General features: G+C 40.1%; 1 protein-coding gene across 1 annotated transcript; it reads right to left on the bottom strand.

Moving 5' to 3' along the window:
* Positions 1-3: 3 nt before the first annotated feature.
* Positions 4-9,958, bottom strand: PRDX1 (peroxiredoxin 1). The gene is made up of 6 exons (XM_010982252.3): positions 9,852-9,958; positions 8,073-8,189; positions 6,121-6,274; positions 5,631-5,753; positions 5,170-5,300; positions 4-345 (listed from the first exon to the last, which is right to left on the bottom strand). Exons 2-6 carry the CDS (start codon positions 8,176-8,178, stop codon positions 263-265), a joined length of 597 nt encoding a protein of 198 aa, XP_010980554.1. The 5' UTR covers positions 8,179-8,189; positions 9,852-9,958; the 3' UTR covers positions 4-262.
* Positions 9,959-23,345: the final 13,387 nt, after the last annotated feature.

Raw genomic sequence — 23,345 nt, 5'->3', positions numbered from 1 at the left:
AGGTCTCAGTTAAAAGTTTAATAGAAACTACAGAAGATCAAAAGCCATGTCCTACTACTGTACACATCAGTTAGTGTGCCTCATAATAAAGCTCAGGCCATTCCCTCCAGAGGAAGAAAGGCTGGCCTCCCCAACCCCTGCAGGAAAGGCCTGTCCTGTCCCACACATCTGCGCTGAGTGAAAGGTCCTATGTTGTAAGCATGACAATAGTACAAAGGTTTTGTCGTCCACTGCAGACTGGCCTAAAATGGCCCAGTGCTCACTACTGCTTAGAAAAATATTCTTTGCTCTTCTGGACATCAGGCTTGATGGTATCACTGCCAGGCTTCCAGCCTGCCGGGCACACTGCAAGAGAAAAGGGAACTAATTAATAACTTTATGAGTGGTGAGCTCCACCCTCCCATGGACAACTGGATGCCTCAAAACCAAATCGAAGCCCTAAAGAGCTTCAACATTCAGGCACCAGGAAGCCTACCCTACAGTGTCTGAGATCATTCAGCCTTTTAGTACAAGATTAACTATAAATATGTAATTTAATCCTCACCACAGCCCTAATTACTATACCTAATTTCTTCATGCAGCAACTGAAATTTAAAGAAATTTAAGTAACAGCTTCAACTTTATGCTTTGTTCTATAAATCTGTCCAGGGAATAGAGGAGAAAACATAAATAAAAATCTGTCTAAAGCATATATGGTAAAATACTAAGATTTGTTAACAGTAGATAGGTAAACAGGTATTCATATGTTCTATATAATTTTACGTATGCTTGAAAAATGAGCTTAAATGCTCTTCAAACAGATAGTGCTGGGACAGCTGGATTTCCATGTGCAAAAGAATGAAACTAGACACCTATTCACACCATACACACAAAATTTAACTCATAAATGAGTCAGCAACCTAAATATAAGAACTAAAACCATAAACTCTTTGAAGGAAATGGTGGTCAAACTTCATGACCTTGGATTTGGAAATGAATTCTCAGATATGATACTGAAAGCACAAGCAGTAGTGTAAAAAAACAAAAAACAAAAAACCCCACAGACAAGATAAATTGGACCTGATCAAAATTTAAACATTTGTATATCAAAGGACATTATTAAGAGAGTGAAGACCCACAGAATGGGAGGAAATATTACAAATCTTATCTGATAAGGGATTAATAGCCAAAATTAAAATCTAGAACTGCCACAACTCAACAAAAAGATAACCCAATTCAAAAACAGACAAAGGACTTGAATAGACATTTCTCCCAAGGAGATAAATAAATGTGAATACAAGAAAATATGCTATCACTAGTCATAAAGAAAATGCAAACCAAAACCACAATGAGATACCACTTCACACCCACTAGGATAGCTATTGTTTAAAAAAAAGAAGGGAAAGTAAATATTGGCAAGGATGCAAAGAACCTTTGGTACTGCTGGGGAATGTAAAATGGTGCAGAAGCTGTGGAAACAATTTGACTATTCCTCAGGAATCTAAATAGAATTACCAGGTGACCCAGCAATTCTACTACTATGTATATACCCAAAATAACTGGAAACAAAGATTCAGACATCTGTTCACCAGTATTTTAGCAACATTATTCACAACAGCCAAAAGGTAGGAACAATCCTGTGTCTGTTAAGGGATGGATACACAAAGATATGGTATATATACACAATACATTATTAGTCAAACTTAAAATTTTAAGAATGAAGTTTTGATACATACTAGAGCCTGGATGAACTTTGAGAACCTTGAAAACATTACACTAAGTCAAAGAAACCAGACACAAATGGACAAATACTGTTGATTTCACTTACATGAAATATCTACAATAGTCAAAATCACAGACAGAAAGTAGAACAAAAGTTACCAAAGACAAGAGGGAGAAGAGAATGGTGAGTTATTGCTTCATGGTTACTGCCTCTTTGGAATTATGATAAAGTCTGAGAAACAGTGGTGATCAGTGCACAACACCGTCAATGTATTAAATTCCACTGGATTGTACACTTAAAATGGTAAATTATATCATACATATAACCACAATAAAATTGATTTAAAAAAACTTAAGTGATTTGTCCCCATACCTAAGAAAAAAATTAGCTGAAAAATAACAAAGCTAGCACTGTGTAAACCCTAACACTAAGCCGCTTTTTCCCTCTAACAGCCCTTCAGAGATCTGTAGGCAGCAAGCAGTCTGCTTTCTCTGCGTTCCTTAACTCTGCCAAATTGGACTGCCTGCAATACAAAGGGATAGGACATCCACAGAAAGCCTTGCTTGTTTCACTAAGTAACTGCCTTCTACACCTTGGTAAGCAAATGGTCCAAGTTTGAATCTTTCAGTTATGCAGAAAAGCATAGCCTTCAGTCTTTCCAACAATTCTGCATTGCAATGCTCCTTGGGCAAACCTGAGGAAAGTGAGGCAAGGGAAACAATCTCTGATTTTCCACTCCATTTGCCGTTTTTCTGGGAGACATGTAGTCACCAAAGTCCAGTAATGGAGCAGCAAAAGCCTCACTTGCTCAAGTGAGAGGGGAAGCCCCTTTTAGTCCAAGGATGTCACAGCCTTATGTCAGAGGCTGCAACCAGGAACAAGGTATGGACAGAATAAGCACTAAATGACAATCCCAGCTGCTTTGCTTTTCCTGAAATATCCATTTGCTTGTTACATAGTCATTGGCTTGAGTGGCACCAAAGGTTAGTCCTAAGGATAAACAAGCTGCAAAGAACAAAGACCAGCATAAAAGTAGAGACCAAACCAGAACCACCCAGTAGCTGGCCAACATGTACTAACAGGGAGACAAAAAGACTCCTCTTAGAAGAAAACAAAGCTTTAGAATAGCCCAATTATAAATCATGACACCAAGATAATAGCAATAATGAACCATAAAGAATCTGGACTTTGACAACCTAGTCCCCTTAGTATTAAGGCCTCTTGGCACTTAGGACCGCACAAGTAATTAATAAGAGGACAAAGAGATCCACACTTGGATGTTTCATTCATACCCAACAGTGTTGGTTTTTCAGAATCAGTATGGAGCCAAGCAGAACTGGCTGAGTCCCACATTTACCAGCTTTCAAGTGCAGCTGAAGCACCATGATGATTCTCCAGAGTCATGGTAACCTCAATATGTGGTAACTTCTCCAACACAGAAGGTCCTAAAAAATGACTCAGCATTTTAATTACCTAAAAAGGAAGGCTTTGAGTATGGATCTTAGTTCCAACATTAACTGAATACATGTTGTGTTTAGGTACTGGTTTATTGGTCCTTAAAAATAGGAAATGTAGGATATACAAATATCAAGTCATTACGTTGTCCACCTGAAACTAATATACTATTATATGCCAATTACATCTCAATTTAAAAAATAGGAATGTAGGGCTATTTGTCAAATAAACAATACATGGAAACACTTCATAAAGAGTGCTTGGTATTCATAGGCTCTCAAATGGTAACTATCATTATAAGCCAAAAAAGGCTGCATAAGGAAACTATGCCTGTTCTAGTAGGATGGGAAGCAGACCAATAGAATCTGAAGAAGCAAGCTTCAGAGTCATGAAAGCTTCAGTTCAAGAGTCTGGCCTACATGCAAGGTCCTAGGAAAGTCTAACAAAGGGCCAACTTTGCCACTCCCTGGCTGCTTCCATCTTTGTGCTGAACCTCATTCCCCACCAGGGGGCAGTCTCAGTAGCTGTCTTCTTCCACCAGCGTAAAGCCTACATCTGTTCCTGTGAACAGTGCCTTCTGATCAGTGCTCACTGATTCCCATTATCTATTATCAGCCTTCCACTCTAGCCATGCTAGCGCTTTTGGGAACTCCAAACACACACTAGTCCAGACTCTTAACTTCCACCTCCTTTAACTCACAAGATCAGAACTGAAATGAGTCTTAGCTAGTCTGAACTACCTATCTTCTAAAGAAAATGAAATGTAGTAAGACAAGAAACTTGTCCAAGTTCACCCGGGCACTTGATATCAGTAGCATATGATCACAGCTATCTTATCCTCAATTATATTAAGCTGGGGTGGGGTTCAAGATCCCCTTCACCAGTACTCGCAGCAGTCTGAGGAGCTCAATTCTTTAAACTAACTCTTAGTTGGGATAAGGCTGTCTCATTCCAGCAACAACTACACTGGGCAGTGGTGGAGAGCTGTCAAAAAGCTACACTCATAAAGCTACACTCAAAGGGTGAGATCAAGCAGTTCAGGACTTTATCAAAACACTGCAATGAGAATATATACAAAGAGAAGTACTAGTACTAGAGCAATAAGGACAGTTTAGCAAATGCTAGATAAAAACCATAAATTCAGTCTCCTCAGTCATGTTTAGATTTTACAAGGACAGACTCACAAAAACATTATCTCTGATCCTGAAGCTTCTCTTTTTTGGGGGTAGGAGGGGGGTAATTATTTTTATTTTTTTAAATGGAGGTACTGAGGATTGAACCCAGGACCTTGCACATGCTAAGCACGCACTCTACTACTGAGCTACACTCCCCTCCCATTCTGAAACTTCTGATGAAGAACACTGACATTTTATCTCAAACCCTTTAGCCCTAACCCCTCCTCCTTAAAAAAATTTGCTAAATATTTATGCAATTTTGTATTTGGTGACTATAATTCTTACAAATACAACAACCACATTGCATAACAGAATGGATTTTTAAAAAATAGAAAAGTATTCACTGTATCTTCTTATTGTCTTTGGGTAAGTTTTCTTAGTCCTATTTTTATTTTCCAAATTTCAAAACTGGTCATTCATTACCTTTGTTTTTAAAAACCCCAATATAACAAATATGGTCTACTGGGATTAAGCTCTTCTCCCAGTAAACAGCATGCTTTATTTATTTCTAGATGTGATTCTCAACCTTCTGTTTTGCCTTTATACACCTCTTGAGATCCTCCTACACTCCACACTCCTTTAATAAGTTGAATCTGCAGCAGTGAGTGATTTTTAAATGAGGAGGGCAAAAGCTGGGAATATGCAGTTGGAACAAAAAGCCTTTATATTCTCCTCCCCAAGCTTTTCCATTACCCCACCCCCACAACCTGCTATAATCCAGAGACTGAAATTTCTTAAAGAGACATAATCATCCTTTTCTTATCTGGTAGACTTTGTTCCTACCATCTTTCCCATCCAACCATTCTGCTGTCCTGTCACCAGGCAGATTTGGCTTACCTTCCCCGTGTTTGTCAGTAAACTGGAAGGCCTGAACTAGTCTCAGTGTCTCATCCACAGAGCGGCCAACAGGGAGGTCATTTATGGTGATCTGTCGAAGGATACCTTTATCATCAATAATAAAAAGTCCCCTGGAAAGAAAATAAAAGTTTGATGGAGAGGCAATACAGTTTTAGAAATTACTTCATTAGAATAGACAAGAAATGGAAATAAATGGGCTGGTCTCCTGCACTTGCACTTGCCTCCTTCTTAGGCTCTGTGTAAAGAATGAAATGAGACCATCATGCCCTACAACTTAAACTTACAGTGATGTATATCAGTTATTTCTCAATGAAACAGGAAAAAAAGAATGAAATGAGAAAGTAATTTCTACAGATGAGGGCTCGACCTTTCAAATAAAAGGCCTTCAGCAATCAGATTAATTCTCCTGATGAATGTAAGCTCCCCCAGCAGGTATATACCTGAATGAGATGCCTTCATCAGCCTTTAAGACCCCATAGTCCTGAGCTATGGTGCGCTTGGGGTCTGATACCAAGGGAATGTTCATGGGTCCCAATCCTCCTTGTTTCTTGGGTGTGTTGATCCTACAGCAAAAAGCATACAAACAACCACATTCAAATACTTGTGCAGGTAGCGAAAGCATTAACTGTATCTACTCCTTCCCCTTTTCAACATTCCTAATCTAACTCCCAAAAAAACTGCAAACTTTTTCCAGCAGTAAAGTAAATGACTGAGAACAGTTAAGGTCACCAGGGTGCACTGAGCTGCAACCCAAGCAGCCTTTCCTTTGCTGCCAGGTAATAAGAGAGCAACTAGAGAAAGTCAGAGCCCTTGCACTCCTTCTATGAGGAGCCAGAAGGCAATACTTTGGGAAGTCTACTGCCAAAGCCTCCCAGTTCCAGTTGCTACTTAGCTTAAAAGTCCATATGCCAAATGGACCAAGAGATTTACCATGCCAGGTGACAGAAGTGAGAATCCACAGAAGCACCAATCACTTGGCAGTTGAGCTTCTTAAATTCTTCTGCTCTATCACTGAAAGCAATGATCTCCGTGGGGCACACAAAGGTGAAGTCAAGAGGGTAGAAGAAGAACACAACATATTTTCCTAGAAAAAAAAAAACAGCCGCAGGTTAGCCTTTGAAATAGACTTCCTTGCTTTATAAAGAATGAAAACCTCAAGACATTCCCTATGAAAAGGAGCCTTTTTAAGTTGATTTAAGACAACGATTGTTAAAATGCCAAGATGCTCAACATAGATGTCTCCTAGCAGCTACTTTCAGAACTTTCTGTACAAGAAAAAGTTCCTTACAATTTCATGCTTTATCTGCTTACCTCCAACTACAGAATAAACACTGTTCAGTCTAATTTTGATCTTCTCTGGATGGTTAAAATTAGTACAAACACCAAGTTCTCCAAAGGAGAAAACCAAAAGCAAGGATGCAATTATCTGCTGGATAGTCTAATGCAAATGCTTACAATTAGTGCCCAGAAAAAGCTGAAATGCTGGGTTCTCTGCTGGAAGGCAACGAGAGCAGTAAGAGGAAATCAAAGCCTTTGCACTTCTCTCACAATGAAACACAATAATGGGATGGGTAAGGTTTAAGTGATAACCTAAATTACCACAAACATGTTTCAAACAAGCCTGACAGGATGAGCAAAGAAAATCTTTTTAAAGCTGTTCCTCAAACTTATGGTTACCGGAAGGTAAAGGGGGTATGAGGGGATAAATAGGGAGTTTGAAGTTTGCAGATTCTGCTATATATAAAATAAACAAGTTTCTACTGTATAGCTCAGGGAACTATATCCAATATTTTGTACTAGCCTATAATGAAAAAGAATATAAAAATGAATATATGACTAAAACATGCTTGACAACATTGTAAACTGACTACACCTCAATAAAAAAAAATTTTTACATAATACAAATTAAAAAAAAAAAAGCCGTTGCTTTTGACATTCACTCTGAAAGTCAAAATCACTATAAACTCACTCATCTAAACAACATTCCCCATAGGGCTACGACTAACAAGCTTCAGCAGGTCAATCCCCAGAAGGCACAGAGCAACTCTTCCTAAACCTCATGCCTTTACCCTTGGGCCAGGGTCACCTCCCTAGGGTGCTACTTACATTGTTTGCCAGGAGCTTCCCTCCATGGGGCCCCACTTACCTGCTCTCATTGCAACCAATAAGCATGTTAAGAAACCTAGTGACATGTTCTACCCAAAAGCTGAGTCTAAGAACTGATTGCTACACTACTAAGAAAGATACATTTGACACCTGAATTTCAGGTTTGCATTCTAAGGAATCTGTATTTTCAATTGTCCCAGAAGACCTAGCTGCTCCAGGACGGCAAAGTTAAAAAAGAACGTCATTAGAACTTGTCAGGTGTCTACATGAAACTGTAACAAAAAGGAGAGTTGTTCCAACTGTGACATCAACTCTTCTCTGGGGGCAAAATAGTCAAGGGAATGTACCTATGCCCTCTACCTAATAATACAGCAACTGTGAAATACACATTTCATAAACTCAACAGGCAGTGTCACAGCTCCAAAGACTTGAGTTCTGAGACTTTAAATTGTTGAAAGCCTCTTAAAACAAGATAATGAGAATACCTCCAATGATATAATTGAAGAGCAATACTGAGAAGATAATCAAGATAGTATGTCCAGGCATAATGGAGCATGTGCTTTCTCTAACAGTCTGGACTTAGGATATCTACCCTATGATCACTGATGATAATCTCCACTTCAACTCAATAAGGCAACAGACTTTTACCCTGGGACCTAGGAGATAAAAAATCATTTTATAATTAAACATAACAAGAGATACAAAAATTGAACAAGCCATCCCTAGATTGTAATATAATTCCACGTTAATGAACCTTAAATAATAATTACCCTTACCTTTGTAGTCAGATAAGCTGATATCTTTGAACTGACCATCTGGCATAACAGCTATTGCTTTGAAGTGGGGGGCATGGTGCCCAATTTTGGCGTTTCCTGAAGACATATTGCTATCAGCTGGAAGAGATAAGAAGAAATGAATTAGAAACAAGCCTTACTTTTCTAGATTACCAGCAACCTTCATCTACTTATAAGAGACTTAGCTGTAGAACAATAAAGGAATTGTCCAGTGGCCTTGAATATACATTAATTCTTATACTAGAATAAAAAGCATGAGCTGAGCTTCCCAACTTTTCAAACAAAAATATTACACCTTTGTATCTCAGCTCATTTCCATTTTAAAATGGCAATTTCTTTATAAATTGAATCAAACGCTTACTTTTTCTGAACCATCATTTGTGCAACTGCATTTTCTCCTGTATTTTCATTATGCATATGCACAGAGAGGGAGAGTGGAAACTCAAACCTGAATCCAAATGCACAATGCCACAAACACTGAGCACCTGACTCCTAGCCACGTTGCCCTTTTGCTAGACAGCGCCTCCAGCTGCCTTCAGAATGTGGGAAGCACAGTGACCTTTCTCCAGGTAGATTTGCCCAAAACAGCACACTCTAAAGCCAATCCAACTTTTTTAAGAAAGAAGACCAAGATTATGGCTTCTGCTCAATTTTAAACTTAAGGTGTTGTTTTTAAGACCCAGAAGTCCTTTCAGAAAAGGGTTTCTGACACCTCAGGTCCAAGATCCTGGGGCAACATTAAGTATAACAAGAGTCGGCTTATTGCTAAAAAGCAATGTTACACTGAATTAATCCAGGTCAACACCAAGACGAGAAGATTTAACTCAGTAAACCATCGGTCTGAAAACCCAAGTAGCTATTTTTTCAAGCCCCAAAGTTTTTGGTTCACGATACCACAACCAAAAGAAACCTTCTGAGCATCAATTGTCACAAACTTTTTACCGCTTAACACCTTCAATAACAAACAAAAAAACAGCCAGTAAGGCACAAAGCAACTTGGCAACCAAACATAGGATGTGACCCTGACATAAACGGCATTCTTGTTCAAACCTGTTCTTCCAGGGGGCCCCCACGTCCTCAACCAATGAGGGAAGGGCTACTGGACTTCCAGCCGCTTTGTCCCTCTCAGGAAATCTCCCCTTGAACTTCCCTGGAGAAAGCCACCCCCTTAAGGCCCTTACAGGTGCCCTCCTGCCACTCACATCATCGCCCCACCCTAGCAATTCAAAGCACCAGCAGAAAAAAGAGCACAGTCTTCACTGAGGTAATTTAGTATCACACAAACCCCATTCTGCAGACGGAAAAACAGTATCTAGTCAAGGCTCCACAGTCAGTCACGGCTCAGGACCGGCAACAACCTTTTCCCCTACTACACGATGGACGGGTAGCGTCAGTTTCTGATCAGTTTCCAGATCCATTCCGGAAGCTTCCCGAACCCGCACGCCGGGCAAGAGACTTAATCCAGGAGACGCCACCAGCAACCACCCGCCCCGACGCCAGGCCACCCGAGGAGCGCCCTCTACTAGGGTCGTCGGGGGAACAGGATACTCAAGCCGCCGTTAACCTCGGGGTTCAATCAGCTCCCGCACCCACAAGGAGATCCCACGTGAGGGTTCGCCTGACTTCTCTCCGGCCGCCCAGCCGCTTTCTCTGTCAGAGCATCGCCAGTTGAACCGGGCGGGACCCGAAGAGAAGAAAAATGCGACGAGCGGGGTACGGGGTCGCTTCGGCCCGCGGAGGCCTCACTGCCCACATACTCACCAGCTCCTACAAAAAAATCACCAAGGCCAGTCAGGAAGACGACGCGCGAAGCACGCGCCGGGCGCTGCCTTTATAGCATGTAAGGCTCTCGCGAGAGTTAGAGCGGGCCGGGGGTGCGGGAAGGGAAGGGCGAAGGGGGAATCCAGCCCCTGCACCGCCGGGACCTAATGCTCCCCGGCTCGATGACTCAGCGCTTTCCCTCGCTGGGGGCGGGCTCGGGCGCGAAGAGTACCAATCCCCCTCCCCACTGCCGACGGTTGAGGTGCGAGCGCAATGCTTTTGATCACTTACAAACCTGAAAACGTCGGTTAATCCAGGATTTCTGCGGGGGCGGGGGGCACCTGTGCGCCTTGCACTTAAGGCCCAAACCAGGGTAAGGGTCCTTGCTGCTGCCCACGGAGGACCACGTCAAACCAAGCCCTGAGAACGATCTATCCAAATATTCTCAAGTATTCCGCCCGGATTCTCATAGCCTCTGCTCTAGTGCTGATCCTCAGTAACCCTCATTGTTTTCATAGCTTCTGTAATTGTTCAGTCTGATGGCAGAGTTGCTGCTTTCCATTTCCCGTCCATGCCTTGCACTGCGGCTGGAGGGAATATTTATGAAATCTGATCGTGTCACTCACCCACTCCTCTGATTTATGGTTCAAAAAAATTGAGGCTTTCTATTTCTGAGTTAAAAATCCTCGCTGACATTTTATGTGTGCCTTCAGGCAAGAGTCTTAATCTGTTAGCCTTACTTTTCTCACCTGTAAAATGGGAATACTATTAATTCTTTGATGAGATCATCTCTGTAGCTTATTTCAGCACAGTACCTAGTTCTTAGACAAGTGTTAGCTATTTTTATTTTATTATTATTATTATTATTATTATTATTATTATTATTATTCCTTGCTCCTTATTGAAACACCGAGAACAGCATGTAGCTGTTTCAGGCCTTCAGGCTCTTGTTCAAACATGAAGATCCTTTTCCTCCTAGTTGGCCTGGAGAAAATGTCTTTGAAGACTCAGCTGAAGCATTTCTGAAACTGTTCTTGCACTCATCCCAAGAATTGACTATTCCCTCGTTTGTGTCCAAACAGTAACCTGTATTGCCAAATGGCCTGTGTAATAAAACAATGACCTGCATAGCCAGAAGAACTTTTAATCTGCTTTATTCATCTGTATGTCTCCCTTTCTTTGTTAGACTGACCTGCTGGAGGGTAAGGTTTGGGTCCTATCCATCTCTGTGTCACAACATCCCAAGTCACAACATAGCACCTGATACAAAATAGGAGTGTTTAATATATAGTGTTGTGTCCCCCTTTCTACCCCCAACCCCCACTATCCTCCTGACTCCCTTGGACCTTATAGCAGGATAAGAAATAGAGAAGTGCTGTGTCATGCTGGCTGAGCATCTCAGAGTTTTTTGGTATTTATCATCATACCATACAACAGTAATGATTTTTTAATGTTTTTTTCCTTCTCTGCCTGAGGCTGAAGAGTTATTTGGCCATTATTCATTTCCTTTTTGAGAAGTGAGTGAGACAGAGAAGTTCAGAGCCAAATAGTGGATGGTTATTGCTATAGGCAGGTTAAACCAACACACTGTCCTACTTCAGCCAAAAGAAAATTACCATTTATTATATTGACCATGTGCCAACCCAGGGCCTAGGCACTTGGATATTCATCTCATTTAAGAACCAAAAGAGTTATCCTGGCCCAGGGAAGTATTAACAACTGATCCTCACAGGAAATACAAAAAATTAAGTAGCAGGACAGTTCTGACAAGAGAAGAAATCTGATGAACATTTGTTATTTAAGTCAGTGATTGTGGAGTCTCTTTCCTCAGAAAACAGTAAAGATTTTGGAAATGGGGCCAGAGGTGCTTTCTCCTTTATCCTTCCAGAGGACCTGATGTATACTTTAATCTCTGTTTTTAGCCATATTCCATTGTTTTGTCCTCACTTGTTCAGCAGTAGTCTGGGAAGGATTTTATCTATTTTATTCATATTTGTAGTACCAAAACCTAGTACACTAACTGGCCTAGGAGATATGTTTAATTAATTTTGAAATGTATTGAAGATTTTTGAGATGTGGAGTTAACATATTTGAACTGTGTTTTAGGAAGATTACTCTAGCAGCTGTGTGATAGATGAATGTAATGACTGGGAGGCAAGAGGCAAAGAGACCAACTGGGAGGCTGCTGTAGTGGTCCAGACAAGAGAAATCTCAGAACTGTAATATGACATTGGCAGCAGGATGGGAAGAAGGAAAGAAAGGATATTTCTACAGGCTTTGGATTAATTGGATTTAGGGTGAGAGGAAAGAGGAAGTTCAGTCTGTTCCCCTGGATTCGTATCTTAGTGACATAGGAGTAATGTCATTCACCAGTGACATAGGAAACTTTGGAGAAGAAGGGTTTGAGGTTAAAAATAGTGATAAACATTTACTGAATAGTTTACATGTTTTATAGATAAGGTACCTGATGTCCAAAGAATTTAATTACCTGAAGTCACAGTTTATAGGTGTGGAGCCAGATGCCATCCCAGGCAGCAGAGCCATCATGTTGCGTAATACACATATGTAATTTTTATAATTGTGAATGGTGCCCCCCGAAGTTGTGCCTTACAGAGATTAGGCCAGGCTGTATGACTCTGGAGTCTACCCTATAACTGACTACTCTCTTAAAGAAGAAGATAATCAGTTTGGTTTGAGACAAACAACTTTGAGGTGGAGGTATCCAGAGGTCACCTTTGGAGATGTAGATTTGAGAATCAGCAGCACAGAGGTTTAGTTACATATTTTTTATTGTTCTTCTATTTACAGGCAGCCTATACTCTGCTAGGTACCAGACATGCAAAGATGAATATAACACCATTTACTAGGTGTTTTGAAGGATCACTAAAGAAGCTGAGGAGAAGAAAAGTGAGGAAATAGTTATAAACAGAAAACAGCAGAAAAAGTAGGAAGCAGTGTATTATGTTTGGGGAAATACAAAAAGTTGAATATAAGTAGAGTATAAATGCCAAAGACTAGAATGTAGAGACAACACAGGAATTGGCTATGATGTACCCCATAAAGTAGGCTGGGGAGTTTGATTTTTATCCCAGGGGGTAAAATTGAACATGGGAATATAGAAAGAAAGTAAGAGTTTTGAATAGGAGAATGACCACATCAGGTTATATTATTTATCATTCTGGCAGCTGCAGAGAGAATAGATTTAGGGGACCAAGAAGATATGGGCTAGGGAGATGAATAAAAAAGCTATTACCATGACTGGGGAAAAGAGGTCAAGAGTCTGAGTGAAGGCAATAGTGTGCCAAGCACGGAGAAATGGGATTAGATGGCAAGTTTGCATGATCTTGGCATCAGATGTAAGAGAAAGAAGTCAAGGATGAGTGCCTGGGGAATTGGGTGAAGAGTGGTACAGTTCACAGAAATGTAGTGAAACAGATTTTGGAGGAGATAATTAGAGTCCACTTTGGGATATGTTGAATTTGGGATTCCAGGGAAGATGGCCAGGAGGAAGTTGCAAATGTGGAAATGTTACCAAGTCTAAACTTGTTCTGCTCGCCACATGACAGGCCAATAAATCGAGAGACAAGATGTTGGGGCAAAGAATAACGACTTTATTCAGAAAACCAGCAGACTGAGAAGATGGCAGACTAATGTTCTGGAGAACTATCTTCCCAAAGTCAGAATTTAGGCTCCTTTTGATTTGGGGAAAACAGATGCGGGCGTGAGGAGGGCTGTGTTCCAGGTCGCGCAGGAAAGAATTCAAAAGCGAGCCACAGGTTGAGTAAAGGTAGATTTATTTGGAGAGATAACACAGTGCATAGAGTGTAGGCTGTTTCAGAAGGCAAAAGAAAGGCCACGAGGTGTGGGGGTTGGGCTCTCAGGTTAGAGTGAAAGTTGAGACACACTCCATAGAGAGTCCAGGCCGTCTCCAAAGATGACGGAGCAAAAAAGGGCTGTGTTGCCAGTTTTTATGGGCTTGGTAGCTTCATATGCTAAGTGGCAGGACCATTCCAACTACCCTGGGGAAGGAAGGGGCTGGGATTCCCAGGAATTGGGCCACCACCCACTCTTTGACCTTTTATGATTAGCCTTGGAACTGTCATGGTGCCTGTAGGCATGTTACTTACCATGCTAATACATGACAATGAGGGTATAATGAAGCTCAAGTCTACTAGAAGTCAAATCTCCCGCCATCTCAGCCATCTCGAGCCTTAAGACCTACTGGGAGTTTAATCTTCCTCCATTTTGGTGCTAATTGCTGTATTGTTCCTTGAATGGCTGTGCCCTGCCCCCTTCCCTCCTGTCTCACTTTTATACTAAAAAGGGGAGGGGGGTGTGGTTGGTTGTTGCACACTTCTCTCTTGCTATCAGAATCCTTTGTTCTTGCACTCATGTAGATCAGGTCATGATGTCCCTGTAAACTTCCAACAAAACAAATGTTATTTTCATTTTGCAAATTTCTATCTTTATGTGAATGGGAAAATGTTATACCCTTAAAGGTCAGAGCCTTGAGAATAGGCTATTTTGTATACTTCATGCTATAGGCAACATTCTTTTACAAAAGGTGCAGAACCAGCATGACTAAGCACAGGAAACAGAGCACAGGGTTAGAGTCAAAGAAACAGATCTAACATGGAGTCACATTTGTTCTTCCCTATTACAGAAACTTAGCGTAAGCCCATGGGAAGGCAAGGACCCTGCCTATCCTGTTCGCCATGTTATACACCCTAATACTTAGCAGCATGGTTCCTGGCACATAATAGGTGCAATAGATATTTGCTAAGTAAACTGATGAATTATATTTTTGACAGAATTTACAGTATCAAGGATACTTGAAAATGTGGGAGTAAATGAAATCACTAAGAAAGTGGAGAGAGGTGAACCAAGACCAGAACCTCAAAGATTTTCTATGAGGGTAGGAGGAGGGACAAATCGATTAAAGGCAACTCAGAACAGCATTTTGTGGGTAAAGAGTCACTCATGAAAATGGACCGTTTCTATCAAGAATAATTTTCTTTGGTCCCCACCATCAGCATTGGAGTTTATTGCACCTGGGAAATGATAACAAACTGTCAACTGAAATAAAATACACAACCTAAAAGTTAAGAGTTATGTTTTATTTGGTGGACGCTTCTGAGGACTAGAATCCCTTTAAGCCCAGGATGACAGACTCCCAAATCGCTCTGAGGGACGGCTCTCAAGAGGTAGGAGAGGAGCCAGGATATATAGGAGTTCTACAACAAAGGCCAGTCAGAACAGTAAAAGATTACTTGTTAAGTGAAGAAAAACAGACATCTCAAGTTAAAGAATTTAGCGCAATTTTATGTATGGGAGGGAGCAAACATTTGGGCTCATTGAAATCATTCCTTTGCTATGCACCTAGCTATCTAGGGCTAGTATCCTGTCCTTTTACATTCTGAGTCCCCTCAGGCTGCAGGCTATCTGCTCATCTTCACTGGGGGGGGGGGGGGGGTGGCTGATGACTTGATGACTTCAGCATTCTTTGTTTACTGGTAACGGTTTGTGGTATTTTTCATTCACAGAACAAACAAAAAAGGAATGAGTTAATAAATCAATTGGTAATGTATAAGCTGCCACCTGTGAGATTTACCCAGTGAGTTTTCTCTAAAATTCTTTACATTTTAAAAAAAATCTGTTTAAATTGCTGGTTGGTGAGGACTTTAGGTGGAGCTTTATTAAGAACTGCTTGGAGTCAGGGCAGCTACTGAAAAAAATGCTTGCATGAACCATATTTTGCTCTATTTCTTAGAAATGAGGCCCCTAAAATTTTTCTCTGTCCAATTCAAATAAGCATGGCTATTTGCTGGGAAAAGCACTGGTTCCTAGCCTGAAAAAGCACTGGTTCCTAGCCTGTTACTGAACACAAGTTCACGTGCCCAATGCAGTGAGACCTAACAAACTGAAACGTCAGAGTTTGGATCAGAGAAAGGTTTATTGCAGGGTGGAGCAAGGTGAATGGTTGCCTTGTGCCCCTCAAAGCCCCAAACTCCTGGAAGGGTTTCAGCAAAGCATTTTTAAAGGCAAGGTAAGGGAGGGGCCTCCCAGGGTATGCGATCAGCTCGTGTGTAATTCTCTGATTGGTTGACGTTGAGGTAACAGGGCAGTTAACATTACCAATCCAACAGTACCTATATGTAAATTTTAAAACATATGTGCAGTAAAGAAAAAAAAATCTATTAAGCCATGAAAGACATAGAAGAAACTTAAAAGGCATATTACTAAATGAAAGAAACCAGTCTGAAAAGGCTACGAACTGTACAAGTTCAACCAAATTATATTCTGGAAAAGGCACAGCTACAGAAACAATAAAAAGATCGTGGTTTCCAGGGGTTTGGAGAGAGGGAGGGAGAGAGGAATGAATAGATGGAGCACAAGAGATTTTTAGGGCAATGAAATTATTCTGTATGATACTATAGTGGTGGCTAATGTCATTATGCATTTGTCAAAGCTCATAGAATGTACAACATCAAGAGTGAACCCTAATGTAAGCTATGGACTTTGGTTGATAATAATGTGCCCATGTTGGTTCATCGATTGTACCAAATATGCCACACTGATGAGGGATGTTGAGAGTAGGAGAGTATATATATGTGGGTGGGGAGGACTTTGTTCGAACTCTGTACTTTTGCTCAATTATGTTGTGAACCTGAAACTGCTCTGAAAGAATAAAGTCAATTAAAAAAAAAAAAGGAGTTAAAAAAAATTACCAATCCTTAGGCGCCAGAAGGTCTGGGGGCTATGTGGTCACGATCATCAAGTAGTTAATTTCTTCCATTTGGCAGTGGTTTTTAGCATCTGAAAAACTCAGGAAATAGGCCTGAGATATGCAGAAAGGAGCTACAGCAGAGGATATAGGAGAGGGAGTCTGTTCTAGGAAGTCCCCTTATGGTCCTGCTTGGTTACAAGCCACGGCTTCAAAAGATTTAGTTCCCTCTCTCTATTATCTTAAAGTAATATTCTCAAACATAACTATGTTATGAGAGGAAAAATATTCTTGAGGATATTGGTCTGACTTATTCAATTTAATTATATAACTTTCTCTAATTTTATTTCTTTTTTTTTCATTCAGAATATTTCACATTATGATAAGTTGCCCCAGGATGCAATATTGAAAATAATTTAAAATGCTGTTTCATGAAAATATTTTCTTTGTTAATTGCTACCACCCTTGTTGTGATGAACAATTGCACGTTGAAATAGAGAAGATTAGTTTCCTTCAAGTAATATCCTTTATGAATATGCTCCTAATGCTATTATAGTGCATCCTGGGTTCTGCATACCTATATTTGCCAACACCTTGTGATGGTGACTCAATTCTCCCACCACCCTTCTCTGTTCAATCTAGCATGAAATCTTTGTTTATACACTGTTCTTGGACATCATCTGGACTTAAAGCAGTAGTTAAATCACTGCACTGATCTGCTGTGGGAAACACAGTAAGCTGTCTCTTCAACTGCTCCTTCTACATAACTAAATACTACAGGTAAAGCAATTCAGTGTGAGTACAAAGCACATGTCCTAGAACAGTGATCATTTTAACATTAGGACTCGTTAACCTAATAGCAGCCTGCTGTAAACTTATAAACCATTAAAGTTAAACCTATAAACTATTAAAGCTAAATGCTTTCATGTAATTGTAACAACAAATGTAATCATGGAAATAAAAATCCCAGGGCAGGACTCATTATGAAGACATCCAGATGATTCAAAATAAGTTTATGTTAATTTTTAAATTATCACTGAAGGAAAAACATTACATTTAACAGCTCTTGGAGAACACTTGAATCCTTTAATTTATAAGAATTCAATTTATAAAATTATATTTGGGGATCACAAAGGCCTACAGGTACTGATTTGAGAAATGATGTTATCAAGGGTGACATGTTTGTTAGAATTGAATACAGCTGCAAGTAACAGATTAAACTCAAATAATAAACTGAACCAAATAGGGAATTAATTGTTCCCATTTAATAAGTAGGCAATCCAAGTCTGGTTTGGCATTTCCATACTGCTATCAAGGGCCCAGCCTTCTTTTAACTTCCTCTTCCCAAACGCCAAGCATGCAGGTTTTTTTCTTACAATTACTTTATAGTTACAAAATGTTGGCTCTACTTCAGAATTTATACCTATATTCCAGGCAGGGAGAAGGAAACAGGCAGCCAGAAGTGAGTGTGTACTGTAATGGGGGCACAAAGCTTTCCCAGAAACCCTCAGTTTACATATCATTTGCCAGAACTATGTCCCATGGCTGCTCCTAGCTGTGAGGGAGGCTGGAAATTGTGTCTATTAGTTGGGCATATTACTGCTCCTAACGAAACTGAGATTCTGTTAGGAAGGAAGGGAAGGAGAGAGGGAGGGAGGGAGGAAGGAAAGAAAGAGGGAATGAAGAAGGATATTACACAACTAGAGTGACTAACCTTAATGAATTTGAAAGGAGAAACAGGATTCTGACTGTGGCCGTGTAAGCATGCTGAAATGCTAGAAGAAGAAAAAAAAAAGACTAAGCTATTGATTTTTTTTTTCCTACCCTTGATAGAGGCGGCAGTTTGTTTTATTGAAATCACCTTATATTTTTAATAAGGCCTCTGTGTTGCATGACTTCAGGGAGTGATATTCACATTATATTCTATGTGAAGAGTGCCCCTGAAATTGGGTAACATAGCAACCCTATTTGTAGTAATGCTTTTAGTATTGCAGACCTTTCATAAAGTGATTCTTAACTCTTGGTTATTTACATAATTAAATATTTTCTCATGCACTGTTACCTCCTCAAAAAATATAGAGCCCTAGCCCATCAGAGCTGGAAAGGGTCACAGTTAACTAATTTAACAGTTAAGTTCCCACTATGTGCCATGTACTATCCTAGGCCCCTCCATGCCCAGCACTGAACATAGAGCTTTACACCCAATCTTCTACCCATTACAAGAATTCCTTCAATAGGCCTGACAGTCCCGGGGCCTTGACTTGAACACTTCAGTGTTAACTCCTTTCGGTCTGGGTCACTGGGTCACCTGCCTCTAGGTGTTCAAATTGCTGCTTTCTGTGCCATCTATCACCCTTTAGAAGTGGGCAGCAATTCAGCAGCACAGAACTATGGTATTACCCATGTGGAATCCAGTGGAACTGTCTCCTTGCATTGGTCTGCCCACCAAGTACTGGGGTAGTTTGTGACCCAAACACAGATAACTGAGATCCTATGTAATTTCCCTCAGCTTTAGTTTTCTTCTCATTAAAATGGTATGAGAGCGTTATCTCTGGCATAGAGCGACATGCCATTCCACATGATCATTAGCATTATCAATAATATAATGACCCTAACAGTATCATTATCTGTGTTAAAATTTGTTGGTTTAAAAAAATTTTTTGTTGGTTTGGCTTCAACCAACATTTGAATTTATCAAAAAAAGGTGTATTTAAGGCACTCTTACTTAATCTTTATTTGAGCTTGTTCCTGAAATTGCATTGACATCCACTCATTTTTTGGTTTTTATTGTTACAAATCTGACATCCCAATTCCTTCGTTTTCAATCAGATTCCAAACTTTAAGTTCAAATATGATTTGGTCTTTGTTATTTTCTCATCACTGTCCTGTTTTATACTAAGCTAATGTTCATAATTAAATAAGGCATATGTTTAGAATAGCAAACTCTTGATTTTAGGCTCAAATTTTCACCCTCCCATGCCTAACTAAGAATCAATATCAAAGTGTTGATTTTCCTTCCCTTCCTCCAGCTTACTTCCCCTCCAATTTTAGGAGAGCTGAAATGAATGTATCCAGAGTAGTAAACCAGAAATGCCCAAGCTGGATCAACCATGGTGTAGTTGAAACTAGACTAGCAGGGGGCTTGCAGCGTATATTTATAAAATTAAAGCTCATTTTTGACCTCTAGCCACCTCATGCCTCAGGCACTAATGCTCAGATCCTTCTCTCCCAACCAAATCCTTATAAACATGAGCATTTATCAGTTATTTCTCAGCTTCAGTGCTAGCAACATTTTGAGTCTGATAATTATTTGTTGGGGGGAGGGGCTGTCCTATGCATAATTAGTTGTTTAGCAATATCCTGCAGTCTAGATGCCAGTAGCACCCCCTCTAACACATTGCCAAATGTCCCCTGGGAGACAAAATTGCCCCAGGTTTAGAACCTCTCAGGTAGAGAAGTCAAATAAATGACTTGAGGATGCCTATCCTATCCAACCTGACCTATTTGTTCTGTCTGGTAGGGTCTTCTCTACCTGGAAGCGGGGGGAAAAATCCTTTACTTCTTTCATGCATTCATATTTACTTCTGACATCTTGGCCAAAGCTTCCAGAAAAGAGTGCCTCACTTGTCAGAAGCACTGCATTTAGGAGAGCGATGATGTTGGGACAAGAAAGACTCACACCCATTGTGATGACTCTCTGGCTTGTTCTTCTGAAGGCCACTCTGCCAATGACAGATGGGAGAGGAAGGCAGACAAAAGACAAAAGTCTCTGAGAAAGCACAGAAATGGAAAGGGGGAACTCTACCTCTTGCCAAGGCTTCACTGATTCATACCTAGCCTCAACCACACCTCTAACCACAAGCTGGGCTCCCACCTTTCATGGCACCCTTAGTCATGTTCCTTTGGCCTCTGTAAGCCATAATTCTTCAACTAGAGGCATCTCCACATTTTTTCCTTCCATTTTCCCCAAAAGAATAGCAGGGCTGATCAGCAGACCCTAATCTGAGAACTCTAAGCTAAGACCTGAGTGGGATAGAAGGCAGAGCCATCTCAGATGGTTGAACAGTTGGGGTCACTGACCTAGGAGATGAGCTAACCTGCTCATCATGTATGGTTTACCAAATCAGGTTAAAAGTTGGGCTTTTCTAATTCTAAAGTAACGTAATAAAAAACTCTTCATATGCTATAAGCCAGAAGATTTATCTCTCTTAACTCTTCTCTTCTTCAGCTTAAACAGCCCCATTTCCTTAACTGCTCCTTATGTGACATGATTTCCAAACCCCTGGCTGATAATCTCCCCATAGTATTTAGCTTAGCATAGTGTTCAGTGTAACGTTCCTTATCTTGACACACAAGCCCTCCACCACCTGATGCCTTGTCACTCCTCCCTCACATATGCCTCAAGCTGCTCTCACCATAAAGAGCTGTGTGTAATCCTTGAGTGTATCTTGATGCTACAGATCTCCCCACATCCTGTTTGTTGACTCTTCTATGCCTGACTCCTGCTTGTTGCTCAAAATCGAGCTGAAGTGTCACCATTCTGAGATACCTTTCCTGACAACTTTCCCATTCTCAATCTGACTTTCAGTGCTCCTCCCTCTGTATTTCCACCATACCTTGTGCTTATTTCTATCATAGCCAGCTCTTATCACATCATTCTGTAATTATTGATTTTTTTCTCTCCCCTCAACAGACCAAGATATTAGTGAGTAAAGGTTATGGTGGTAGTAAGTACTTCATAGCATTGACGAGAAAACAGATTGAGAAGCATTGCATTGGATTGTCCATTCCTTGCAGGCAGGGCCACATCTTCACCTCTGCATCTCTGGCATCCAACACAAGGCCTGTAAGCAGTTAGTGCTCAGTGAATGTAGGACTTGAATAAGTGCCTTGGGCATAGGGAATTGCTTTCAGATGGCTAGCCACACATTTGGTGATCTTATTTTTGAGTGTCATGAGGATGCAAAGGGGACCAAGTTAAAGACAGGATGCTGATGGAATCTTGCCATCGTTCCATTCACCTATATCTGTCATAGATGTGCAAGTTCCCTATTCATGTCTGGAGCAGGGAAAGTACTGAACAGGTACTTGTTGAATTAATAAATGTTTCCATTTCCCCACTTTCAAGAACTGAGAAAAAAAACACACAAAAAACGAAAAAACAAACTCAGGTTTTTGCTGCCCTCCACCAAAGGCTAGCAAGAAGATCAAATATAAAATAAAAAACAGCCTTCCCAAGTATTTAGTATTATTTTCTGAGTTCCCTGGGGGCAGAGAGTATTATGAGTCAGCTCCATTAAAACTGAGCCAACCACAGCCACTCTGGTCTGGATGGTGGACTGGAAAAGCTGACAGGATAGAGCTATACCTTTTTTTTTTTAATTGAAATATAGTTGATGTACAATATTATGTTAATTTCAGGTATACTACATAGTGATTTGACATTTGCATACATTATGAAGTAGTCATCACAATGTCTAGTAAACATCTGTCCCTATACAAAGTTATTACAATATTATTGAACATATTAATGATGCTGTACATTATATCCCTGTGGTTTATTTTCTAACTGGAGCTTTGTACCTCTTAATCCTCTTTACCTATTTCATCCTCCTGGAAGGAACGCACCTCCCCTCTGGCAACCATTTGTTCTCTGTATCTATGAATCTGTTTTCGTTTTTTTTGTTTGATTTATTTTTTAGATTTCACATATAAATGAGATCATGTGGTATTTGTCTTTCTCTGTCTGATTTATTTCACTTAGTATAATACCATTGGGATCCATCCCAGTTGTTGCAAATGGTAAGATTTCATTTTTTATTGGCTGAGTAATATTCTTATATATATGTGATATATATACCACATCTTCTTTATCTATTCATCTATTGATGGACACTTAGGTTGCTTCCAAATCTTGGCTATTATAAATAATGCTGCAGTGAACATTGATGTACATATATCTTTTCAAATTAGTGTTTTTCTTTTCTTCAGGTAGGAGGGAACTCAACTAATTTGGAATTAGCCTGGACCTAAGAATCACACTGTGACTTCTACCCTCCTCCATTCCAGAAAATAAAAACCTACAAACATTTTTTAAGTGTATAAGAATTGGGCCCCTAGCATCTTAGGTGGGAAAGGCCAGTGTGGGGATTTTCACTGGAGAATATTTTGATCAGTAAGTATTATAAGCTGAATTTACTACTTCAGTCCCGAGAGGGTTTCCTGATAGGGCCTAGCCAGGGAGTTCCAGAGCTCTAATTAGCTACTAATTGGCTTTTAAGTAATAATAACTTGGTTTGTCCAATGCTCAGATCCTGCAATATTTCATCTAATGAAAAAACTATTGAAAGAAAGAAAAGAAAGAAAGAAAAGAAAGAAAGAAAGAAAGAAAGAAAGAAAGAAAGAAAGAAAGAAAGAAAGAAAGAAAGAAAGAAAGAAAGAAAGAAAGAAAGAAAAGAAAGAAAGAAAGAAAGGAAGAGAAAGAAACTAGTTTGCTTCCTAGTATCTTACTGGAAGTCCAGGCTTATATGAAGCTTAATTCGTGTTTATTGAATGCCTACTATTTTATTTCTGGGGAACCTGAAATCTTATGGTCGTCTTATCCCTCAGAAATGGATTCAAAAAACCTCTCCTCTAATTGAACACAACCAAGTGGCTTGGCTATAGTTGATCTATGACTAAAAGGACGAACTGATAGCAAAGGCTTATCTGCCAGATTCCCCAGAAAAAGGAAATCAGATTTCCAAAGTCCAGCACAAGCAGAACTCAGG

Source organism: Camelus dromedarius, chromosome 14 (assembly GCF_036321535.1).
Source record: "Camelus dromedarius isolate mCamDro1 chromosome 14, mCamDro1.pat, whole genome shotgun sequence".
In the NCBI taxonomy this organism is placed as follows: domain Eukaryota; kingdom Metazoa; phylum Chordata; class Mammalia; order Artiodactyla; family Camelidae; genus Camelus; species Camelus dromedarius.
Note: the sequence above shows the minus strand (reverse complement) of the source record. Positions and strands in the feature narration are given on the sequence as shown.

Excerpts from the sequence above, each read along its gene's own strand:
- PRDX1 (XM_010982252.3), bottom strand. The coding sequence starts at position 8,178 with ATGTCTTCAGGAAACGCCAAAATTGGGCACCATGCCCCCCACTTCAAA. Across the intron at positions 5,301-5,630 it reads GATGAAGGCATCTCATTCAG|GGGACTTTTTATTATTGATG; the intron begins GTATATACCTGC and ends TTTTCTTTCCAG. Across the intron at positions 346-5,169 it reads TACTGACAAACACGGGGAAG|TGTGCCCGGCAGGCTGGAAG; the intron begins GTAAGCCAAATC and ends TTTCTCTTGCAG.